Raw genomic sequence first — 22,872 nt, 5'->3', positions numbered from 1 at the left:
GAGGAATCGTACCCTATTAGATATAGTACGATCTATGATGAGTCACACAGATCTTCCGACATACCTTTGGGGCTATGCTCTAGACACGGCAACTTTTATACTCAACCGAGTTCCATCCAAGGCCGTGATAAAGACACCATATAGGATATGGACTGGGAGAGATGCCCAGGTGTCTTTCATGAGGATTTGGGGTTGTGAGGCTTACGTTCGACGTCAAGTCTCAGATAAGTTAGGACCCAAATCCGACAAGTGCTACTTTATTGGATATCCCAAGGAAACTAAGGGATATTACTTCTACATTCCCAGTCAGCACAAGGTAGTTGTGACAAAGACTGGGGTCTTTCTAAAAAGGGACTTTGTTTCTAGAAAAACTAGTGGGAGCACGTTCGATCTTGAAGAAGTTCAAGATGCGAACAATATCACTGAAGCCTCGATGGAAGTTGAACTAGAACCACAAAGTGTTGTGGATGATGTTGTTCCACAAGGAGTTGAGGAACAACAACCAGTCCAAGTAGACATACATCTTCGCAGGTCTGATAGGGTACGTCGTCAGCCTGAGAGATACTCATTTCTCTTGTCTGGCCCACCTATCAGGAAGCCGTGATGAGACCGATTCCGAGAAATGGCTAGAGGTCATGAGATCCGAAATGGAATCCATGTACACCAACCAAGTATGGACTTTGGTTGATCCACCTGAAGGGGTAAAACCCATTGGGTGTAAGTGGGTCTTTAAGAGAAAGACTGACATGGATGGACTTATCTATAAGGGTCGCTTGGTAGCTAAAGGTTTCAAGCAGATTCATGATATTGACTATGATGAAACCTTTTCTCCAGTAGCGATGTTTAAGTTCATTCGGATCATGCTTGCTATTGCTACCATGACTATGAGATATGGCGGATGGATGTCAAAACTGTGTTTCAACTACTCTCGGATGTGTACATGACACAACCCGAGGGTTTTGTAGAAAGTGCATAGGTCCATTTATGGACTAAAGCAAGCTTCGAGCTAGAATCTTCGATTTGATGATGCAATCAAGCAGTTTGGTTTCATCAAGAACGAAGATGAGCCTTGCGTCTACAAGAAGGTTGTAGGGACATAGTTGTCTTCCTCGATGACATACTACTCATTGGGAAGGACATCCCTTTGCGCTAGGGAGTTGCTTCTCAATGAAGGACTTAGGTGAGGCATCCCGCATTGGGATAGGGATCTATAGAGATAGATCTAATTGGCCTAAGTTAGAGTACATACATTGACAAGGTATTGGGCGTGAGTCTTCGAAGACTCAAGGTCCCTCTTCTAGAGAGAGAGACCGCGTGGATCAGATCCTTATGCATCATGTACGCTATGCTATGTACTCGACCGATGTCTCGTATGCTTTGAGCATGATGAGCAGATAGCGGTCAGAATATTCTTAAGTACTTAAGAAGGACTAAAGAATATTTTTGATATATGGAGGCAATGATGAGCTAGTGTAAAGGGTTACGGTGATGCTATCGACCGACCCGGATGACTATAGATCGCAATCGGGGTTCGTGTTTTGCATTAATGGTGGTGCTGTGAGTGGAAGAGTTGATTCGCAAGTTCATCACTGAACTTGGGTGGTTCCTAGCATTGACTCTATTCTGACAACAATGGAGCTATAACAGAGCGAAGGAACCTCGCTCACACCGGCGGACCTTACATCTCATTCGAGAGATCATCGAGAGGAGATGTGAAGATTTGTACCCACAGAGGCTAACATCGTAGATCCCTTGACCAAGAGAGGAAGCATGATGGTCACACTAGGTCATTGGGGCTTACACTGATTGACACTAGTTATAGTGGGAGATTGTTAACTAGAGCCCTAGAGTCAATCATTTGATGATTGTATTTTGAACTTGTTGTATCATATTCTATATAAATAAAGGCATTTGATTTTTGGTTATTATACTTACTTGTATTGGTGCCAAATAAACTAAGTATAATAACGTCCATGAGTAGACTCATTGGGGCTTAGAGCCTACACTGATTGACACTAGTTCTAGTGGGAGATTGTTAACTAGAGCCCTAGAGCCAATCATTTGATGATTGTATTTTGGACTTATTGTATCATATTCTATATAAATAAAGGCATTTGGTTTTTGGTTATTATACTTACTTGTATTGGTGCCAAATAAACTAAGTATAATAACGTCATTGAGTAGAAGGTTCTCACTTATATCAATCGGTTAGTTGAACCGATAGTGAGATGATATAGCGAACACTACTCTTAATCATTCCTAGTCGAGTATTAACATTCAGAGACAATGTTAATGCAATAAGACTAGCATGTAGGTCAACTCGATGACTTGATCTCACAAGTCATGGATATAGAGATATCAAGTTGACACATAGGTATGACCCGCCATGAGAAAGTATCATGGATCGTTATATGAGTGTCATATATTTTCTCATGTGGCTATTAGTATGACTACTAGTCCTTAAACCTGAAGTCACCATGGTTCCCTCACAAGGAGTTATGTACTTTGGTTTCGTCGAAACTTGGGTGGACTATAAAGGCGATTCGGTATGTAACAAATTATGCGGAGGGATGTGAGTGATGTAGATGGGATCTATCCCTCCTATACGGGAGAGACATCGGTATTCTTGATAGAGTGAGACCACTAAGTACATGAGTCTATGAGATATTGAGCTCATTGATTGAGTGAGTCTACTGAGTTCAAGATTTAGATTGATTAGAGGATGACACCGCCTATGCCTCACATTGATCAATCTAGATGTCATGATAGAAGGACACTTGTCATATATTGTGAGTCACAAGGTGATGTTGGATCTCAACATTCTTGTAACTTGGGTAGTAATGATGTATTGCTAGATATCGCTCATTTCTTATGTTTCTAAATGAGTTTAGGGGCATTGCCAACGTTACAAGAACTTATTGGGTCACACACAAAGAACAAGTGGATGGAGATTAGGTTCATATAATGAACCAAGAGGATTAGATTCATTTGATGAATCAAATTGGATTAAGAGTAATCCTAATTGAGCTAATTGAGTTGGACTCAAGTTGATTCATGTGTTCAATGAGTCTAATTTAGATTATGACTCATTGAATCAATTTAATTAAATGAATTAGATTCATTATATTAAATTGTCTTGAATTAAATAGTTGGATTAGATCAACCATGAGAGAGATTAAGTCAAGTTTGAGAGGAAGATGAAGAGTCAAGTTTGACTTGACTTTATGCCACCTCATTGGTGAGTTGGCATTAAGTGGACCAATGATGATGCTCCACATCATCATGGTTACTTAAGTGAAGTGTCACCTCATGGGAGTTACCAAGAGTTGTGACTCTTGGTATCCCACGGAGGTTACAAACCACTTAATTAGATGAAAAGAGTTTCATTTTGCAAGTGTAACTCTCATTCAAGTGATCTTCCTCCTCCTAAGCTCTCTTCTTGCTCCTTCTCTTCTCTTCACTACAAGAAAATTGGGATTCTACAACACTTAAACGACAACGCTTTTTATAAAAGCTTTTAGTGAAAAGCGTTGTCTATTTCATTATTTTCTTATTAATAGACATCGCTTTTCTAAAAATCGTTGTCTATTAGTGATTTTTACGGGTCAAAGACAACGCTTCGTAAAAAGCATTGTCTATTAGACTGATTTTTAGTGTCTACGACAACGTTTTATAAAAAGTATTGTCTATGTTTAAAATCTCATCTAAATCTTAATTAATACAAACCGTTAGATCTAAATCTTGATTAATACAAACCGTTAGATCTAGATAAGGAGTAGAAAACCGGACTCCTATCTTCCAATCATTTTTTATCCACTCTTCTCCCAACTCCTCGTCTCACGCGGCTTTCTCCATCCAACTCCTCGGTAAACCCCTCTTTGGCACTGCTTCTTAAAATCAAGGACAGGGGGATGGTGGTGATCCTGCGGCACCGGGCGGTGGGAGGCTTCGTGAGCCACTGCGGCTGGAACTCAATGACGGAGGCAGCACTGTACGAATACCAAGTCGTCGCCACTCCGCCCCCAAATCTTGGTGAGTCTTCCCTAATCCAAGCTCGCTTTCATGTTATGCGATCGCGTTTTCTTCTTCGCCGTGGAAATCTGTCTTCGATTCACATTTTGATCTTGACACAATACGCGCAGATCGTTCATTTTAGGATAGAATCGTCGACCAATGTGGAACCTTAACCCTAGATTAGTTCCGGAGGGCCAAGATTTGAACTTTTTTGTTTGGCTGGCCGCAAATTTTACCGGGATGTTTTTTTTTTGTGGTTGCGGGAGGATGGATCTGAACCTCTATTTGGGTCTGCCTCGTTCTTCGCCTTCTCGCAGTCTCGATCTAGGGTCTGATCTCTCACTCAACTCGTTGCCCTGGTCGTCTCCTACCACCACCGTCGAGGAAAGGGGTTCTTCGATTCCTATGTCTGGCGTTGTGGAACCATTGGAGTCGCATCCTCCGTACTCTCCCTCCCACGAGGAGTACAACCCTGAGCTGCCGGTTGTTCTTCTGGAGGATAGTGATGGCACTCCGTACTTGTGAGAATTTGAGACCTTTTGTGAAATTTTGAGATCTTTCTCAAGCTCCCTTCTTTGGTCTTGTTTCTTTTTCCTTGTTGTTGTCCTTTTTCTTGCCATTGTATTCGAGTCCCAAATCAATAATATAAATTGATTAATCTATATGTCTCAGAAAAGTAGATATAAAACGACATTGACATGTTCAGTATTTGATTGAATCTTGCTCAAGAATGCTCTGAAGGAGATCCTACTGGTCCCTCTCAGATCTTTTCTTCCCTTTTAGCAACGAAGACAACATGATGATTTTCTTGTCAGTGAGAAGCCATTCTTTTTCAGATCTCCAAATGCCTTGATCAATCAAGTTGATTCTTAACTTGGAGTGCTAGTGCATAATCATCCTTGTCCAACTCAAGCAATCTCCAGGCAAAATCAATACCAAACTTGCATCGTGGTCTAATTGCATGCCAGAGATGATCTCTCTTCTTTTCCTTTTGCCGCTTTATCTTTCCCTTTCTTTCTTACCGTCACTGCCTGCTGCAAATTTCAGACATTCCTGGCCATGTTTGTGGCTCAAAGATCCCAAAAGCCAGCTTGGACTCGTCAATGGCCTCGATCCTTTCGTTGCCTTGTTCCTAGGTATGCTTTCCTTTAGAAAAGCAACAAACAAAGATGCTCTCATTCCCTTGCTGAACTCCTGGAATCAATGGGAACAACTTTGCCTGCACACTATATAACCAACACTAATCTCATAATAGTTTTACTGGTTCCCTTTGTTTTCATGTGATTATTCGCTTCTCGCACACACAGAATCATCCTCTGCTTATTGCAACCTAGGAGTTTGTATGGAGGTAATTAATACTAGTGTGTAAGATATGATTTCCTAAAGTTTTCAGGACTTTGAGGATATAGAATCATATTCTTATTCATAGAACTCATGCTAATGTATGTTTCAATGGCACAGACTATAGAGCTAAAGGTGGACAGATTCACTACCATCTATAGTAATGTTTACTTGCTTATGTCTCAAATTATTTGAAATAAACTATTTAAAATATGCAAAGTCAATGTTGATTTTTTTTCCTCATTAATGTTCACAGTTCACACAAGCAGAGTATTCTCGAGAAGAAATTGATGAGGTGCGATCGGAGTTGGCAGAATGTATACAAGATCATATTTATGAGTAGGTGCGTTCCCTCACCCCTTCATATTTGTTAGATTATGCTGAACTCTTAAAATTTTCATTAAGGGTGATTGTTCTCCATTTGAAAAGCTTAGAATGACTATTTTTTCAATCTTATTTGATTCACAATGTTGGCATTCTCTATAAGAGTTTTGAAAACCTTTCTCAGAAGCATTTCTATTGGAGAATGCTTGGATCTCTATGTTGTTTTTTCAGAGATTAATTCATAGCCAAAGATGACCCTTTAGAGAAGGTGGTCCTTAGGGTAGTTAGAACACTTCAACAATCCGTATTGCATATATAGTAACTCAAGGCCAGACTGCATGGAAAGAAAAGTAAGACATGTACTTTTAGAGGAATCTTCTCCACAGAACTCAAGGATTGTGGCGTGCAGCGATAATTTTTTTTTTTTCTGTGAAAGGTATCCCCGGGTTAAATCAGAAAACCGAAATTGACCTTTATTCATTTCTATAAATTTATCGTGATGATCAACTCGGCTATGGCTGGAGCGTGTGATAATATATTGATTTTATCACGGGTAGACAGTAAATATAGAGTATGCAATTGAAAGGATTTTTTTTATACTCAGGAGGTAAGAATTCCGGGATAAATTGCCAGGAGAAGGGGAAAAAAATTGGGGGAAAAGACGGCAAGTGCGACGTCAGAGTTGGTTCTGTACATTGTGGGTATGTATTGAATGGTGGAGGATTGCAACATTCACTTGCTTCCCTCATCCACTTCTGTCTGTCTCTCTCTCTCTCTCTCTCTCTCTCTCTTCCCCAGCAACACTGCACAGCTGCTTTTCTTGATCATTTCAACGGTTCAACCTTTAGCTGTTGTCCATCTGAATTGCTGAATTTTGGAGGTGTTTTGGTCTCTGATATCAGTTAGCTTTTGGTAGTATTCTCAAGCTTTTTATTCTTAATTTCTGGGCCTTCTCAACGGGTTCAATATATGTATGTATATATATATACATACATATAACAATTAGGCTTTGCAACAAAAAAAACTTTTGTTTGTTTGGTTTTCAGGTTTGGATCGTATTGTGGATGCATGTGATCAGTAGATCTGCATGCTTGCTGGATTCTAGTGCTAGCTATCTAGTCTTTTGATTCTTTACAAGCTGATTTAATTCAAGAAAATTGACAGTTGAGAGAAGATGATCATGAAGGGGATGATCTCAAGCCAGGCGGCGGCGATCATGCTCTCACTTCAATTAGGGCATGATCATGATCTCACTTAGATTAAGTTATTGTAGTAGGTTTAGTTACATCTTCGATTAGGGCCAACAACATAATTTACTTCACTTAAAGAACATCTCGTAGAGTCATGACATGTAGTGAAATGCAGAGATGAGATATAAGGAGAATTGAGTTACAAATATGCACATTGCATAATGCTTTTTTCTTTTTCCTACCAACGTTCTGATAAGCATTGAAGCCACTTGTGTTTGCCTTTTATGTGTTTCATAGATATTCTTCCAAGCGACACTGAATCCTACAAAGAGGTTTATGTATGCATTTTCTGATAGAAGTTAAGTGGACAACAAGAGTTTTGTGGGACACATTTTATTAAAGAAGGCAGTGGGAAAAAAATGATGGATTGATAATGATGAACATGATCTTGCTTAACTAGATTAATTACCAACGACAGAGTGAATGTAACTGGCCAAGAAGGTAGCCTTCAACCCTCCTGCTAATGTATAAACAATCACTCCAAGAGGGATGAGAAAGCTCGCAGCATAGATATTCATGCCAGTGAGTGCGTTGACGACCGCAGAACCACCGAGCAGTCGTATTCCAGTGGTGAAAAAATATATATATGTTCTTTTAGTGTTCAGTTTCTTTTCATGAATTAGTGCTTGCTCCACATATTTACAGTCGTATTCCTATTGTGTATGTGCCTTTCATCCATTCTTTGCACTATCTATCTATATAGGAGTCCTGGAGGGATGTATGGAAAAAAGATAGTTTCTAAGTTCTGTATGCAGTTGATGTGTTAAATGTAAATAATGATTACTTGTTTCCTTATTCACTTTCTCATTGACCTTTCTAAGTTGTCATTCAATCTTATTCCTCAATTTTCATTCACAGGAGAAATGCTCAAACTACATGGTAGAGATGGCATGGATAGAAAATGTGAGTACTGAATGATCACATTCATCCCAATATAAGATTTTATTTAGTAGTATTATAGATAAGTTCTAACATTGTTTGGAATAATTTCACTTATCACTTAAAGTGAAAATAAGTTGATTTGTATACTTTTTCATTTTTGTAATGCTTATTCGTTATGAGTTCTTCGTTTGCAATTTTATTCAACTTCATCTAGTTTGGAAATAGATATCAATTCTCTGGAATTAGTAAGCTTTAGAAAATAGGTTGTGTAGTCCATATTTATTTATTAACTTATTTTGCAGGTTGCATGTTCAAGTTTTAAGAAAACAGATTGTTGGCTATGTAATGATTGTTTTATTAACTTATATGGCTACTGTAAGAAAACAGGTTGCATGTTCAAGTTTTATTAACTTATATGGCATATCAGTAATGCTCATATATGCTCATCAGTAATGATTGTTTTGTTTTGTTTCTTTTGTAGGTGGATACAGGACAGTCGAGATCAGTAGACTAAGGAGCGTCTGGATTCAGTAATTGATCAGTACACTAAGCGTATGGATTCAGTAACTACTGTACTATTTTGAGTAAACAGATTGTTGGCTACTTCAGTATTCAATATTCAGTAAACAGATTGTTGGCTAAACAGATTGTAGCTGTTCAAAATAGATTTTTTGTGCTCTTTTATTTTATATGTGAATATCACTATATACTTTGAAATAGAATTAGTGTAAATTTTGATATTTACTAGCTTTTCATGTAATTAATTATTAATATTACTTCAACGCCAGATTTCTATTATTTTTATGAGTTTGAAATCATTAACCGAGTTGATTATATGTAAAATTCGAATCTAGACATGGTAAAAGAAAAATAATAGTTTCGTAAATATAAAAATAATTATTTTTAAATAATTTTTTTTATTATTTTCTTTAAAACGACAACGCTTTTAAAGCGTTGTAATAGTGTTGTCTTTGCAAAATATAACTACGCTTTTAAAGCGTTGCAAAAGCGTTATCTTTTCTACCAAAAACAACGCTTTAAAAGCGTTGTAAAACGTCGACTCTGCATAAAACGACAACGCTTTTAAAGCATTGCAAAAGCGTTGTCTTTGATACAAACGACAACGTTTTAAAAGCGTTGTCGTTGAGCAGACTTTTTACAACAGTGCTTTTAACAACGCTTTTTCAGGCAAAAAGACAACGCTTTAAAAGCGTTGTCTATTAGCTTTTTTCTTGTAGTGCTTGGTCGTGGGTTTCAAAGGAATACAATGAAAAGGCAAAGAGGGAGCATACTCTTAGTTCCTTTTTCTTCTTCTTCCAATCCTACCCGAGAGCCCTAGAGAGTGCTAGCACACTTGTGGTGCTCTCTTCTCCATCCTTGAGTGTTAGAGAACACTTCTTGTTCGTGTGGATATTACTAGAGAGTTGTCTACGTTGACAACTTCGAGATCCGGCGTACCGTCGGACGAGCGGGATTTGCGAGGGCACGCTTCAAAGGTATAAAATATTTTTCCTTTGTAGATCTATATAGATCATAGTTTGAAACTCGTACTCATATTTTTGAAATCTATCCTTCGCACGAGATCCAGTGGCAAGGGTGATTCGGGATTTCCGCGACGCGAAAAGTGATTTTTGCGGCCCGAAAAACCCAACACACAGGACCTGAAATAGCAAAATTTGAGTTCTCTAGATCAATCAGTGAATTTCAATCAAAACTCATTAATGGATTTAAAGAGCTTCAATTACACCTATTTTAATTTCTATGGATTTATGATGTTATAAGGAATTCAAATATACTATTTATTATTTATTTCAACTTCTAAAAGATATTAAAATATAATAAAAATAATCAGCAAAATAATCCACATACGTTGGGCCTGATATAATTCATATCAAGTTCATGTATGAAATTTTTTGTCAATTCATCATTATTAAAATTTTACACCTCTATAGAAATTGAAATAAATAATTAATCAATCTCTGTTAATTTATGAGATTACAAAAAAATTCAAATATATCATCTATTTCAATTTCTCCAAATATATTTTAATATTATCAAAAAATTAACTAAACTATAAACATTATGGGCGTGATATAATTTATAAATCAAACCCATATTATGTATATACACATGGAAAAAAAAAAAAAAAAAAGGAAAGAATATAAAAGTAGAATTAGATTCATTTTATGCATAGGAAAAAATAAATAGAAAAAAATAGAAACAAAAGAAAATCAAATTTATCCAAAAGATAAAATAGAAAATACATTTAAAAACATATGTTCTTTAATAAATATCAAAGTAACTACCCGTTTTAATAAATTTAAATCTATACATACACCATTTGAATCTCTACCTGCACCCTTTAATAAATTGCCAAAAAATTTAAGTTAATAGTAACTAATAACTTATCTATAAACCATCCGAAAGAGACTTAATTTTGTTTAGAAATGAAGAGGCAAAAAAAAAAAAATAATAATAATAATGAGAGAGACAGGAAAATTTTAACCTTCCTTATCTCTTATTTTCTTACCCCTATTTAAAATATAAATAAATTATCCTTCGTCCCCATCCCATTAATGAAACTCTTCCCTCATCTAAACATAGACTTAATCCCCATCCCATTAATGAAACTCTTCCCTCATCTAAAGATAGATTTAAACAATGAAGATATCCTACTCCTAAAACATCCACTAAAACTCATCTTAAATTTACATGATAATCTATAAGAAATTTTATTTTGAGACCGGATCAATCACATCTAGAGCTGTCAAACGGGTTAACCCGTGGCAGGACGGGTCGGCCCGTGGCGGGTTAACCATTTAGCGGGGCGGGGCGGGCCAACCCGCCAACTTGGCGGGTTGGGAAATTTTTTTAAAAAAAATTAAAAAATATTTCATATCTTCAACATTTTACTTCGAAAAAGTTTTCTACAATTAAATGTATACATAAACATGTATTTTAAATATAAATAAACACAAACGTGTACTTATGTTGGATGAAAAGTACTATTTTTATTTTAAAATCGCGCGGGTCACGGGCCTAGGCGGGTCGGCCCACGGCGGACTTGGGTTGATAAAATTCCAACCCAACCCGCGTAAATTGTTTGGTGGGACAGGCCAACCGACGGGCCCAACCCAAATTGACGGTTCTAATCACATCCTCGATTAATACAAACTAAAACAATGAAGATATCGCACTCCTAAAACATCCACTAAAACTCATCTTAAATTTACATGATAATCTATAAGAAATTTTATTTTGAGACCGGATCAATCACATCCTCGATTATTACAAACTAAGATCTCCTAAATCATTTTTTGTGATCAAGAGAATTGTAATTATAACCCGATCATAATTAATTACGATGTCTTTCTAAATTCATAATCCCATCAAACTATAATTTGATTCAAAACACAACCAAAAGCCACCCAGAAGAGATCCTCACTCAACGCCTAACAACCTAAACACTATCCATCACCAATATCCTCCAAACAACATCCAACCATCTACTCCAAATCAAACTATAATCTAATGAAGACAATAAATCCAAAAAAAATCACAACCAATTACAACTAAATCACAACCAAGATCCGATCACAAATATGAATGATCCATCCTTTATACCACAAAAAAATAATTCAAAAGATCTGCTCTCGATTAATACGATGAACTGATACATGCATTACCAAAAAAGAAACATAATAAAAGAAAATACATTGCCACCTCCAATTCGTAACCCTATGTTCGCCACTTGAACACAGTAGGGGTGTAGGGGCGCATCTGCATGATGGGATAAGGTGACACAAATGCTTGGATTTCCACAGGAGGCAATGTGATGAAGTTCAGCAACGGCAATATTCAATATTTTGTATCTAACACTGACAGATTGTGATTACAATTCTATCAGGCACTACCTTTATGCCATATTGACGTTTAGCCGCCGAAGCCGTAGAGAGTGCGGCCTTGGCGCTTGAGGGCGTAGACGACATCCATGGCAGTGACAGTTTTGCGGCGGGCATGCTCAGTATAGGTGACGGCGTCACGGATGACGTTCTCGAGAAAAATCTTAAGGACACCGCGGGTCTCCTCGTAGATGAGGCCGGAGATGCGCTTGACGCCGCCCCTCCTCGCCAGGCGGCGGATGGCGGGCTTGGTGATGCCCTGGATGTTATCGCGGAGGACCTTGCGGTGGCGCTTGGCGCCGCCCTTCCCCAACCCTTTGCCTCCCTTCCCGCGGCCCGACATAATCGATCTGATTCTGAGTTGTAATCGATTTGGGACAAGGATGCGGAACGCGTGTCGGATGGTCTGCATCGGTTTGCATATATAACGACGAACGCAAACTGGACTGTTGGATGGAAGGCGATCCGTGGGACGAGACTAATTTGTTTTCTGTCCGTTCGATTAGTCACTTCTGATGTTCATTGGTGGAAACGATAGTGAGCGGATCGACGATCCATCGTGGCGCCCGCTATACGCGGACTTTACGAAAAGCAAAATCCGCGAATTGGCGCGTTCCAATTGGCGCGAATTGTACATGGTTACTTGGTTCGGTCCATCTGTTGGTTCAGATCTTCAGATCATCTGTAAGTTAGCATTTATCGTAGCCGCGGGCTACCTCATTTATATATAGTCTTTTAAATATTTATGATTTGATTTTCTGTTAGACTTATTATAACATATTTTTCTCTAGTATAATAATAAATTTAGACTTCCGTTATGAATATTTCTGAAATTATCGTGATAACTAATAAAAAAATTTCGTATGACTGAATTCATTATTCCCAAGATTAATTCGTATGAAGATTTCAATATCTAATACTAACTAATAAATAAATGAGTTATGATATGTTTAAAGAAAAATTTTAATGAAATATTCAATGATAAACATATAAATTTATAATTCATCATTTTATTTTTCTTAGCTCTATCATTTCATATGTCTTAAACATTTTATTAAGATTCTTTCTTTTGGACGTATCATTTTTCTAAATAAATATAGTACACTTATCCGAATTTTCCACAGCTCCAACAACTCAGGATTTCACCTCTAGATCATCTATATCATATCGCCCACAAACTCATTTCTTGGCCCTCACTTCTTTAATTTGCCCAAAGATTTCTCTCTCTTTTAACTCTTCAACCTCTTCTTCAAAGATAATTTGTATTCCTATCTTGAACGACTTTGTGCTCTTTGACTTAGAGTTGGTTCACAATAAAAATTTAATCTTTTAGATGGCTCATATTATTATTTATTGATCTCGATCTATCTCATCATTATAGACCTTTTAACCTAACTGATTCGGTGACAAGAACGAGGGACCCTCGTTGACGGAAGGTCAACGATACATGAAGGCGTTGTGAAGATGGGAAAGTCGGGAGGTCAACTTGGGAGATGGTAGGCCAGGAGAAGCTGAGGCCTGTCGTGAGGCATTGCGGGGCCGACTGCTTGGAATGCCGGGACCGAATGAAGACAACTTGAGCTGAGGGGAATTGATTCCGTGCTCGAGGCAAAAGGTTCCAAGGCGAGCGGAATGTATTAAAGCCGGTGCCGAACAACAGTGGGCGGTATCATCAGGGCATGCAGGCGGAGAGTGATAAAATGTATAAGCAGCAGAGTAATATACTGTAAAGCGGCCTGCAGCTCGGCCACAGAGCAGACAAGGCGCAAGAAGACAAAGGAGGCGAGGATAACATCATCTCGAGACACTACTTAAATGACAATGATTGGTAAAACCATTACAAGATAAATACGGTGAAACTTCCGCAAACATCGAGATATACTCGGCGATTGCGGAATGGCGCGGAGTACTACGGCAGGCTCGTTAAAGTAAGTTTGAAGCGTACGCCGGGAACATGCACGCGTTCCGAGGCCACTGGGACTGACGTCAGCGGTATGCACACATCATAACCTCGTTTACTCTGCCTCTCGTTTGACTTGGCGTGGAGGGCATTCTGGAAACTCCTCCGCCTGCTTCATGCGGGTTAGTGGAGGCTACCACGGTCGAAGGCAGTAGGCGTGCCGTCCCAGTAGTCAACTCGGTAGCTCGGACGGGATCAAATTGGCGTAAATACGGCAGGAGCGCTTTGGTAGTGAGGAGATGGAAGTTGGGCGTCAACACGTGCGCTCTGCGAAGCCTCATCCGTAGCGGCGGTGAAATCGATGGGCATGACTCTGGCGGAAGGCGGTATGACGGCCTCGGGGCGGCGCCTCGAGAGCGAGCGGAGCATAGAGGCGGAATAAGGGGCGGCGGCCTTTCAGATGGGAGCGCCGCCCGCCCCAATACCTTTTCATCAGGCTCTGTTTCAGACGCCCTCGGAGGTAGCACAGGCTAACCAAGACAAGGGATCTTCATCGGACGAAGCACCCATCCGGGATGTCAGAAAAGGAAAGGCGCCCCAGTCGGATGCGTCTCCCGAGCGGACCAACCGGTAGTTCTCAGATGACATCCTTCGCGATCCACTGCCAAGGCATTATGTGCCCCCTGCGATCGGGGAGTACAATGGGACAACCGACCCGGACGACCACCTGGGTAAATTCGACAGCACCGCCACTCTGCATCAGTACACAGATGGTGTGAAGTGTCGAGTGTTCCTCACCACGCTTTCGGGATCGGCGCATCGATGGTTTCGAAGACTGCTGGACAGCTCCATCACAAGCTTCAAGGAATTCCGAACGACGTTCCTTCATCATTTTGCAAGCAGCAGGCGCCACCAGAAGACAAGCGTCAGCCTGTTTGCCATCAAGCAAGGCGCGAGGGAGCCGCTCCGAGCGTACATCAAGCGCTTCAACCAGGTGGCCATGAACATTCCAACGGTCACCTCGGAGACAATGATGAACGCGTTCACGCAAGGACTCGTGGATGGTGACTTCTTCCGATCGCTCATCCGGAAGCCGCCCCGGGACTACGACCACATGCTGCATAAAGCCAACGAATACATCAATGTGGAGGAAGCCTAGGCGGCGAGAAGAAAAGAAGCCGAGAGCGACCAACCAGCTCCAGCCGAGCGGAAGCAGCCCATCGTGACCAACCACCCAGAGGACCGCGAGCGGAAGCCGCCCGTCCTCATCAGCACACTCGGCCGCACGCCGTTCAGCAAGTCGCGGTTGATCGACCCAAGCACAAGGGGGAAGGTATGGACCCCAATGTTTTGTTCACTCCATCAGTCGACCACTCACAATACCCGCGACTGTCGGAGCCAACCCCCCATCGCTCATCCCGCGCCGAGGAATTACCATCGTCGATCGCCTTCACCAGACCGGCAACACCGACAGCGGAGCCCTGTTCAAAGGATAGAACGGAGATCCCCCGAGCGGCATCATCGTCAGCAACACGGAGCCCACCACCAAGCGTCAAATGAACGGCCTCGACCTTCTGCTCGGGAGGAGGAGAATAGGGGCAACGCATCTCGGGGAGAGATCAACATCATCGCCAGGGGCCCAACCGGCGGAGATTCTAACAGAGCCAGAAAGGCACACGCGAGGCAGCTGAGGATCCACGCGGTCGGCTGCAGCCAGGAAAGGGCGAGCGGACCCAAGATCAGCTTCGGGCCCATGGACTTTCAAGGAGTTGAAGTCCCTCACGATGACGCCCTGATCATCCGAGCGGTAATAGCCAATTATACTATTCACCACATTTTCATTGACACAGGCAGCTCGGTCAACATAATCTTCAAGAAGGCCTTCGACCAACTACAAATTGACCGAGCCGAACTACTGCCGATGACGACCCCCCTCTATGGATTCACGGGGAACGAAGTCTTGTCGGTCGATCAAGTCCGACTAGCTATCTCATTGGGCGAGGAGCCGCTCAGAAGGATGAGGACCACCACCTTCATCGTGGTTGATGCTCCCTCTGCCTACAACGTCATCTTGGGGCGACCGGCTCTCAACGAGTTCCGGGCGGTCGTCTCTACCTTCTGCCAGAAGATCAAATTCCCGGTGGAAGATCAAGTAGAGGAGGTGCGGGGAGACCAGCTGGCCTCTCGAAGATGTTACGTGGAGATGGTCCGAGCCGAAACCAAGTCCTCTCAGAAAGTGCCGCGGGTCGAGATACATGCTATTACTGAAAAAGCCACCTTCTTTAATTTATGAAGAAAAGGAGGAGGCGCAGATTGACCCTTCCCGACCGGAGGCCACCACCTTCATAGCCTCCGATCTGGAGGAGAAGCAGAAGGAGAGGTTGATCAAATGCTTGCGACGAAATTGCGACGTCTTCGCCTGGTCGACCCATGAGCTGCCTGGGGTCTCGCCGAGCGTAGCGCAACATGAACTTCATGTCCATCCGGACGCTCGTCCGGTGAAGCAAAGGAAGAGGGACTTCAGCGCAGAGCAAAATGTAATCATTCGGGCGGAGATAGAGAAGCTTCTGGAAGCCGGCCACATAAGGGAAGTACAATTCCCGAGTTGGCTTGCAAATGTGGTCCTGGTTTCCAAGTCGGGCAACAAGTGGAGAGTCTGCATCGACTTCCGGGACTTGAACAAGGCGTGCCCGAAGGACTTCTACCCCCTTCCCCGGATCGATCAGCTGGTGGACTCCACGGCGAGGTGCGAACTGATATGCATGCTAGATGCATACCAAGGCTACCATCAAGTGTCGCTCACCCAAGAAGACCAAGAGAAGGTCAGCTTCATCACGGCGGACGACACCTACTGCTACAATGTAATGCCGTTCGGGCTGAAGAACGCGGGAGCCACCTACCAGCGTCTGATGAACAAGGTGTAGGGCCGGATCGGTGTAACAGAGTGTACGTGGATGACATACTTATCAAGTCCTTCCGGGCGGCCGATCTCTGCGCGGACATGGAGGAGACCTTCCAAACGTTGAGAAGGTATGGCGTCAAACTTAACCCTTAGAAGTATCTGTTCGGGGCAAAAGGTGGGCGCTTCCTGGGCTACATTGTGACCGAGCGGGGTATAGAGGCGAACCCCAGTAAGATAAAGGCACTACAGGACATGCCGCCTCCCAGAAATCTCCGAGAGGTACAGCGTCTCACCGGTCGGATAACGGCGCTGTCAAGGTTCATTTCTAAGACCGCCGACCGGAGATTGCCATTTTTCAAGATTCTTCGTAAAGCCACCAAGTTCCAGTGGGACGAGGAGTGCGATCGGGCATTCGAGGAATTGAAGACTTATCTGAATTCCTTACCCGTGTCGGCGAAACCAGCCGAAGGTGAGCCGTTTCGCATAAATTTATCTTCAGTGAGCATCTTGTGGACTCCGACATTAGTGGTCGGTGAGGAATAAGCGATCTTGTTTGCAAAATCGTATCTTAAAGGATGCTGAGTCTCGCTACACTGGTCTCGAGAAGTTGGCTTTCGCCTTGGTTCTGGCCGCTCGGAGGTTGCGTCCTTATTTCTTGGCGCACACCATTATTGTGATGACAAATAGCCCGCTCACAAGGGTACTCTTGAACCTTGAAGCATCTGGACGGCTCATCAAGTGGACAACGGAGCTTAGCGAATTCGATATCCAATACCAACCCCGCTTGGCGATCAAAGCGTGGTCCTTGGCAGATTTCGTGACCGAAGTACAAAAGCCCAAGCCCGAAGCTACATCAAATATGAATGGATCATCCACTCGGCTGGGCGAGTGGGATCATGCTACGTAAGCCTGGAAGCGGATGCATTTATCCGTCCGGCTAGATTATCGGGCAACTAATAATGAGGCGGAATACGAAGCCCTCATAGCCGGATTACAAGCCGCATGACATGTTGGAGCCAGTCGGGTCGTGATCCACTCGGATTCCCAGCTTGCCGCTCAGTAACTCATGGGCGTTTTTGAGATAAATAATGCAAGACTCAGATTGTACGCAGAGGCCTTTGAGAAACTCAAGACCAGCTTCACCGAGGTAGTGGTCCAGAAGATATCCCGAGCGGAGAACCAGGCGGCAGATGAATTAGCCAAGCTAGCAAGCTCAATATCGCCGGTTGTCATCCAGTAACCAATCGAGCAAGTATCCTTGGTAGCACATGTAGATCGGATGGAAGGCCTCATGTTCCCGAGCGATTGGAGAATGACCATCATGGAGTTTCTGCGCTCAGGGGCCACGCCATCCGATCGGGACGAAGCTCAGCTACTAAGAAGGAGAGTCGGCCGGTTCACGCTCATTGGAGATCAACTTTACAAAAAAGCGTTCTCCCGACCTCTGCTGAAGTGCGTCAGCTCGGAAGACGCCGAGTACATTCTCCAGGAGGTACATCAAGGATTGTCTCTTGAGGTCATCGGCGGCTGTCGCAACGTGTCTTTCCTGTCAGAAGTACCACAGTTTCTCGCATAAGCCGACGGAAGAAATGAAAGCGTCCACAGTGTCTTGCCCGTTCGACCAGTGGGGCATGGACATCGTAGGGCCCTTCCCTATGGCGATCGGGCAACGGAAGTTTCTATTGGTGGTAGTAGATTACTTCTCCAAGTGGGTGGAGGCTGAGCCATTGGCCAAGATAACTGAGCACATAGTCAAGAAATTCATCTAGCAAAACATCATCTGTCGGTTCGACATTCCGTGTCGACTCGTGTCGGACAACGGGCGACAATTCGTCGGAAGTTAGCTCGAGGAATGGTGCAAGGGGTATGACATTGAGCAGCACTTCACATCGGTGGCGTATCCCCAAAGCAATGGTCAAGCCGAAGTAGCCAACCGGAAGATACTCTGAATTCTTCGGGCTCAGCTCGACCACATGGGAGGAAGCTGGGTGGACGAGCTGCCGGGAGTCTTATGGGTCATCCGCACAACCCCTAAAGAGGGAACGGGAGTAACACCTTTTCCATCTGGTGTATGGAGGCGAGGCGGTTGTCCCAGTCGAAGTCGGCGTAGAGTTCGCCCGGATCCAAGGCTATGACGAAGATAATGCCGAGCGGAGGCAGCTAGAATTGGACTTGATCGACGAGGAGCGAACAAAGCGTTCGTCCGGCTGATGGCCTACAGGTAGAGAATGAAGCAGAACTACAACCGTCGGGTGGTTGCTCGAGCATTCTAGGTGGACGACTTAGTCTGGAAGAAAGTGAAGTCGGTCGGGAATGTAGGCAAATTGGAGGCTCCCTGGGCAGGACCGTTCAAAGTCATCGAGAAGCTCCGATCGGGAGCTTACTACTTGGAAGATGAGGATGGACGAAGGCTAGAGAGGCCGTGGAGCGCAAACCACCTCCATCCCTATCGGGCTGGATGAAAGGTGCGCTGATGTAATATATTTTGAATATTCTGTTCGGATGTATTATTTGGTTGCAGGAATGAAAGCTATAAGAACAAAGCAAAGACATGATTTTGGCGCACCAAGCGGGTAGCAGCATGATGCCGTGGCAGAGACCCCTTGTCGTTCGGCCGGAGATACATTATCCGAGCCCAATGCTCGATGGCGAAGACCCCGTGCCATTCGGCCGGGAGTATATTATCCGAGTCAAATGCTCGATGGGGAAGACCCTGTGCCGTTCGGCCAGGAGTATATTATCCGAGTCAAATGCTCGATGGGGAAGACCCCGTGCCGTTTGGCCGGGTGTATATTATCCGAGTCAAATGCTCGATGACGAAGTCCCCGCGTCGTTCGGCCGGGTGTATATTATCCGGGTTACGAGCTTATTATTGAAGATTGTCGAGCGACGACGTTAAACTCTAGAGTCGGACCGGCGACTATAAACCCCCCGGCTTGAAGACCGTCGAGTGGCGACGTTAAACTCTAGAGTCGGACCGGCGACTATAAACCCCCCGGCTTGAAGACCGTCGAGCGGCGACGTTAAACTCTAGAATCGGACCGACGACTATAAACCCCCAGTCTTGAAGACCGTCGAGCGGCGACGTTAAACCCTAGAGTCGGATCGGCGACTATAAACCCCCCGGCTTGAAGACCGTCGAGCGGCGATATTAAACTCTAGAGTCGGACCGGTGACTATAAACTCCCCGGCTTGAAGATCGTCGAGCGACGACGTTAAACTCTAGAGTCGGACCGGCGACTATAAACCTCCCGGCTTGAAGACCGTCGAGCGGCGACTTTAAACTCTAGAGTCGGACCGGCGACTATAAATCCCCCGGCTTGAAGGCAGGCCGACGACGTTCAAACTCTGAAGTCCGGACCCGGCGGGCTATAAACCCCAGCTTGAAGACAGGTCGTGGTGGCGTTAAAACCTAAGTCGTACCGGCGACTATAAACCCCGGCGAAGACCGTCGGCGGCGACGTTAAACCCTAGAGTCCGGACCGACTATAAACCCTACCGGCGAGGCCGTCAATGACGTTAAACTCTAAGTCGGACGGCGACTATTGACGAAGGCGTGTGGCTGACGTTAAACCCTAAGTCGAATAAAGCGACTATAAACCCCCGACTTGAAGATGCGTCGGCTGACGTTAAACTCTGAAGTCGGACCCGTATTATAAACCCGGCTTGAAGACGTCGGCGTGACGTTAAACCCGAAGTCGAATCGGCAATATAAACCCCTGACGAAGACCGTCGGCCGACGTTAAACCTAGTGTCAAACCGGTGACTATAAACCCCAGTCGAGCCGTCGAACTCGACGTTAAACCCTAGAGTTGGACGGCGACTATAAACCCCGGTCGGAAGGCAATCCGAGGTGACGTTAAACTCTAAGTCAATGGCACGACTAAACTCCCGAGATGAAGACAGCGTCGCGTCAATTACTTCAACGATGGGTAGCCCAGTCCATGAAAAAATGGAAATTAGTTGACGATCGGTATGATGAGAAAACACCAAAAAAATCATGGAAATCCACGGTGGGGTGGATGGTCGTTTGGCCGATCGACGAGGCAAAGAAAAACACTTAGAGCGAAAAGCTCATAGAGATCCCAGGTAAGATGGATGGGCGTTTGATCGATCGGTAAAGCAAAGAGGTTAAGAAATTCCTTGCGGGTAAAAGGTCTAGTCACCGGTCGACATAATAAAAAAGAACACGAAATAAGAGGATAACACAACAAGAGTGGGCATTCATTTAATATTAGCGTTTAAGGGTTACAGATGCCACGTGATAGGCACGCCGATCGGAATCATTCCTAAAAACACATTCACTCAAAATAATTAAAGATATGCTTGGGAATGGTTGTAAGAAGCGTCGCATGCTCCCGGGCGGGAATTTCCGCTGAAGTTGGGAGGAGACCCTTGGCCTTCAAGTAATCTGACGTGGCAGTGATTGCCAGTTCAAAGGCCTCGACCATCCGGTTGCAAACCTTCTCAGCAAACTCGCCTGAGCGGATGTAGTTTTGCCTAAGCACGATGAACCGGCTCGGCTCAGCCTCTTGATATTCCTTGAAGGTAGCTTGAGAAGCTTCGAGAGACTCCTGTAAAGTCTTCAGTTCATCCTTATGTTTAATCGCCTCGGCCCGGCTACTTCTTCTACTTCGTCCGGTAACTCCATCAGCTCTTTGACCCGTTCTCCGGGCCCGGACTATAAATTTCTTCTCGGTTGTGATAGTAGTATTTGATCGGTGGCGGCTTATTTCGATCAAGTGTCTTGACACATCGCTCGGCTTCGGCGAGTATAGGCACGGATCGGCCGTCTTCGACCTCAGCAAGTCTTGGAAATTCTTGAAACTCTTCTGTGCAAGTGTATGAGACCGGGGAGAGGCGCTTTGTGAGAGAGCTCTTGACCTCTTGAACTCACGCGTCCCCGTACCCTCACGATTGGAAACAGCGATCTCCTCTGCCCACCTCGACATAAACAAGATTATTAATAGGCGATCGGAGAAAGTCGTAGGAGCGAAAGAAAACATACTTTTGATTAACTGCTGCGTATGAAACGACGGCGGTGCCGAGTGAAATCATCGCGACACGTGCGGCGTGGCTCGCATCTCGGCGAGGCCGCCATCGGTGATCATGTGCTCGAGGCGCGGTTGGCGATCGGACTCGGGCGGCTCCTCGATGGAAAGTGCGGTGCAGCTATGATGCGGCTCGGCACGGGGCGTGTGGCGTATGCGGAGGCGATAAAATGAAGCTTGGGCAAATAGCCGTGGCCCGGACCCGAAGCGACGGGCGGTGGCCGACACGACCTCAATGGGGCGGGCGGTGTGGCCGGGAGGCAGGTCGATGGGAGATATTGCCTCCACCCTTTGAGTTTTCTGTGAGGCTCGGATCCTTTAACTCGGGATGCAGTGAGATGGTGATCGCGGCCAGCGTCTCCGTCCGTCTCTTTTATCACAGTGGTGCTCGTCTTCTGGCCAAGACCTTCCTCTTGTGACCCTGGCTCACACATTTGAAGTGTTGCCTCCGTCCTCCTGAGGCCTGTGAACTCTTACACGTAGTGTCGCTCTCACCCTCGTGAGCCCACGGGCGATGCCGATCGGCTGTCTCTTTGGCTGACGCCTCGGGCGCCTCAGCTTTCTCTTGAAATCCCTTGCATCGGACTCCATGATGATATTTCTTGCAAGGAAAGAAGAAAAATCGATTAGCACTCAAAGTACATGTGCAAGGGAGATTCTTACGAAAATTGCTTGAATGAGTGCGACCAGTTCCGGGCGAATAGCATACAACATGCCTTGAGGCGGAAGCTTGTCGATACTTCGACCGGACAGTAGCTGCGTTAGCTATTCGGTGTAGTCAGTCGAGTTTTGAATCTTTTAACTCGAGGGAGTAAGGTAAGTCCGACTGTCATTTGGTTGGAAGGAAACTCGGAAACACAAATAAAAGTAGTACTCCTTCCGGTTCGATGTTTATTGGAGGAGGAGTTTATCAAAAAGACGAGGACCCGCGAGCTTGGAATAAGTGCCCGACTCGGATTGCTTGGGATAATAAAAGTAGTAAAAAAACTTCCGACGGAGAGGATGCGGTGTATCTTGAATAGTACAACCACTCCACACAAAAGGCGGAAAGTATTGGGAACTAGTTGCGGCGGAAGACCAAAGTTGCAAACATCGATGAAGAAGGGTGAAGGTGAAGAGGAACACCGGTTTGAAATTGGTGTCATGAACGACGATCGGCGGTTTGTGAGGTCGGCGGAGGGGTAGAATAAGTTCGGGAGCCGGATATCAAGACCATCGGCGAGCCTCGACATCACTGATCCGAGACTCCATGGTAGTATACCAAGGACCTAAAGCGGGATCTAAGAGGCGAGATGAACGGTCGTTA

The 22,872-nt window shown here is 44.2% G+C and overlaps 2 protein-coding genes across 10 annotated transcripts; one reads left to right on the top strand and one right to left on the bottom strand.

Annotated features, from left to right (window-relative positions):
• The first annotated feature begins 3,805 nt into the window (after window positions 1-3,805).
• LOC122019848 (UDP-glycosyltransferase 75B2-like) lies at window positions 3,806-8,551 on the top strand. Of its 9 annotated transcripts, none has more exons than XR_006122051.1 (6): window positions 3,806-4,032; window positions 5,476-5,515; window positions 5,612-5,694; window positions 7,788-7,832; window positions 8,114-8,198; window positions 8,293-8,551. XR_006122051.1 is itself a non-coding variant. In XM_042577435.1 (6 exons), the coding sequence occupies exons 2-6, from the start codon at window positions 5,074-5,076 to the stop codon at window positions 6,583-6,585; spliced, it is 543 nt and encodes a 180-aa protein (XP_042433369.1). In that variant the 5' UTR covers window positions 3,806-4,032; window positions 5,062-5,073; the 3' UTR covers window positions 6,586-6,837. The 9 variants fall into 9 exon arrangements, 5 of the variants coding, with proteins under 5 accessions (XP_042433369.1, XP_042433378.1, XP_042433353.1 ...); XR_006122065.1 differs by having other exon boundaries at window positions 5,612-5,698; XR_006122063.1 differs by lacking the exon at window positions 8,114-8,198 and adding an exon at window positions 5,062-5,362 and having other exon boundaries at window positions 5,612-5,698.
• A 2,894-nt stretch (window positions 8,552-11,445) lies between these two features.
• Window positions 11,446-12,107, bottom strand: LOC122019840 (histone H4). Its single transcript, XM_042577405.1, has one exon. It carries the CDS (start codon window positions 12,054-12,056, stop codon window positions 11,745-11,747), a length of 312 nt encoding a protein of 103 aa, XP_042433339.1. The 5' UTR covers window positions 12,057-12,107; the 3' UTR covers window positions 11,446-11,744.
• Window positions 12,108-22,872: the final 10,765 nt, after the last annotated feature.

The sequence above is a fragment of the Zingiber officinale genome, chromosome 1A (genome assembly GCF_018446385.1).
Source record: "Zingiber officinale cultivar Zhangliang chromosome 1A, Zo_v1.1, whole genome shotgun sequence".
NCBI lineage: Eukaryota > Viridiplantae > Streptophyta > Magnoliopsida > Zingiberales > Zingiberaceae > Zingiber > Zingiber officinale.
Note: the sequence above shows the minus strand (reverse complement) of the source record. Positions and strands in the feature narration are given on the sequence as shown.

Coding starts and splice junctions, on each gene's coding strand:
- LOC122019848 (XM_042577419.1), top strand. CDS start 3,912: ATGGTGGTGATCCTGCGGCACCGGGCGGTGGGAGGCTTCGTGAGCCAC. Junction 4,033..5,475: donor CACTCCGCCCCCAAATCTTG/GTGAGTCTTCCC, acceptor TCAATGGCACAG/ACTATAGAGCTAAAGGTGGA. Junction 5,695..6,283: donor ATACAAGATCATATTTATGA/GTAGGTGCGTTC, acceptor TTTTATACTCAG/GAGGTAAGAATTCCGGGATA.
- LOC122019840 (XM_042577405.1), bottom strand. CDS start 12,056: ATGTCGGGCCGCGGGAAGGGAGGCAAAGGGTTGGGGAAGGGCGGCGCC.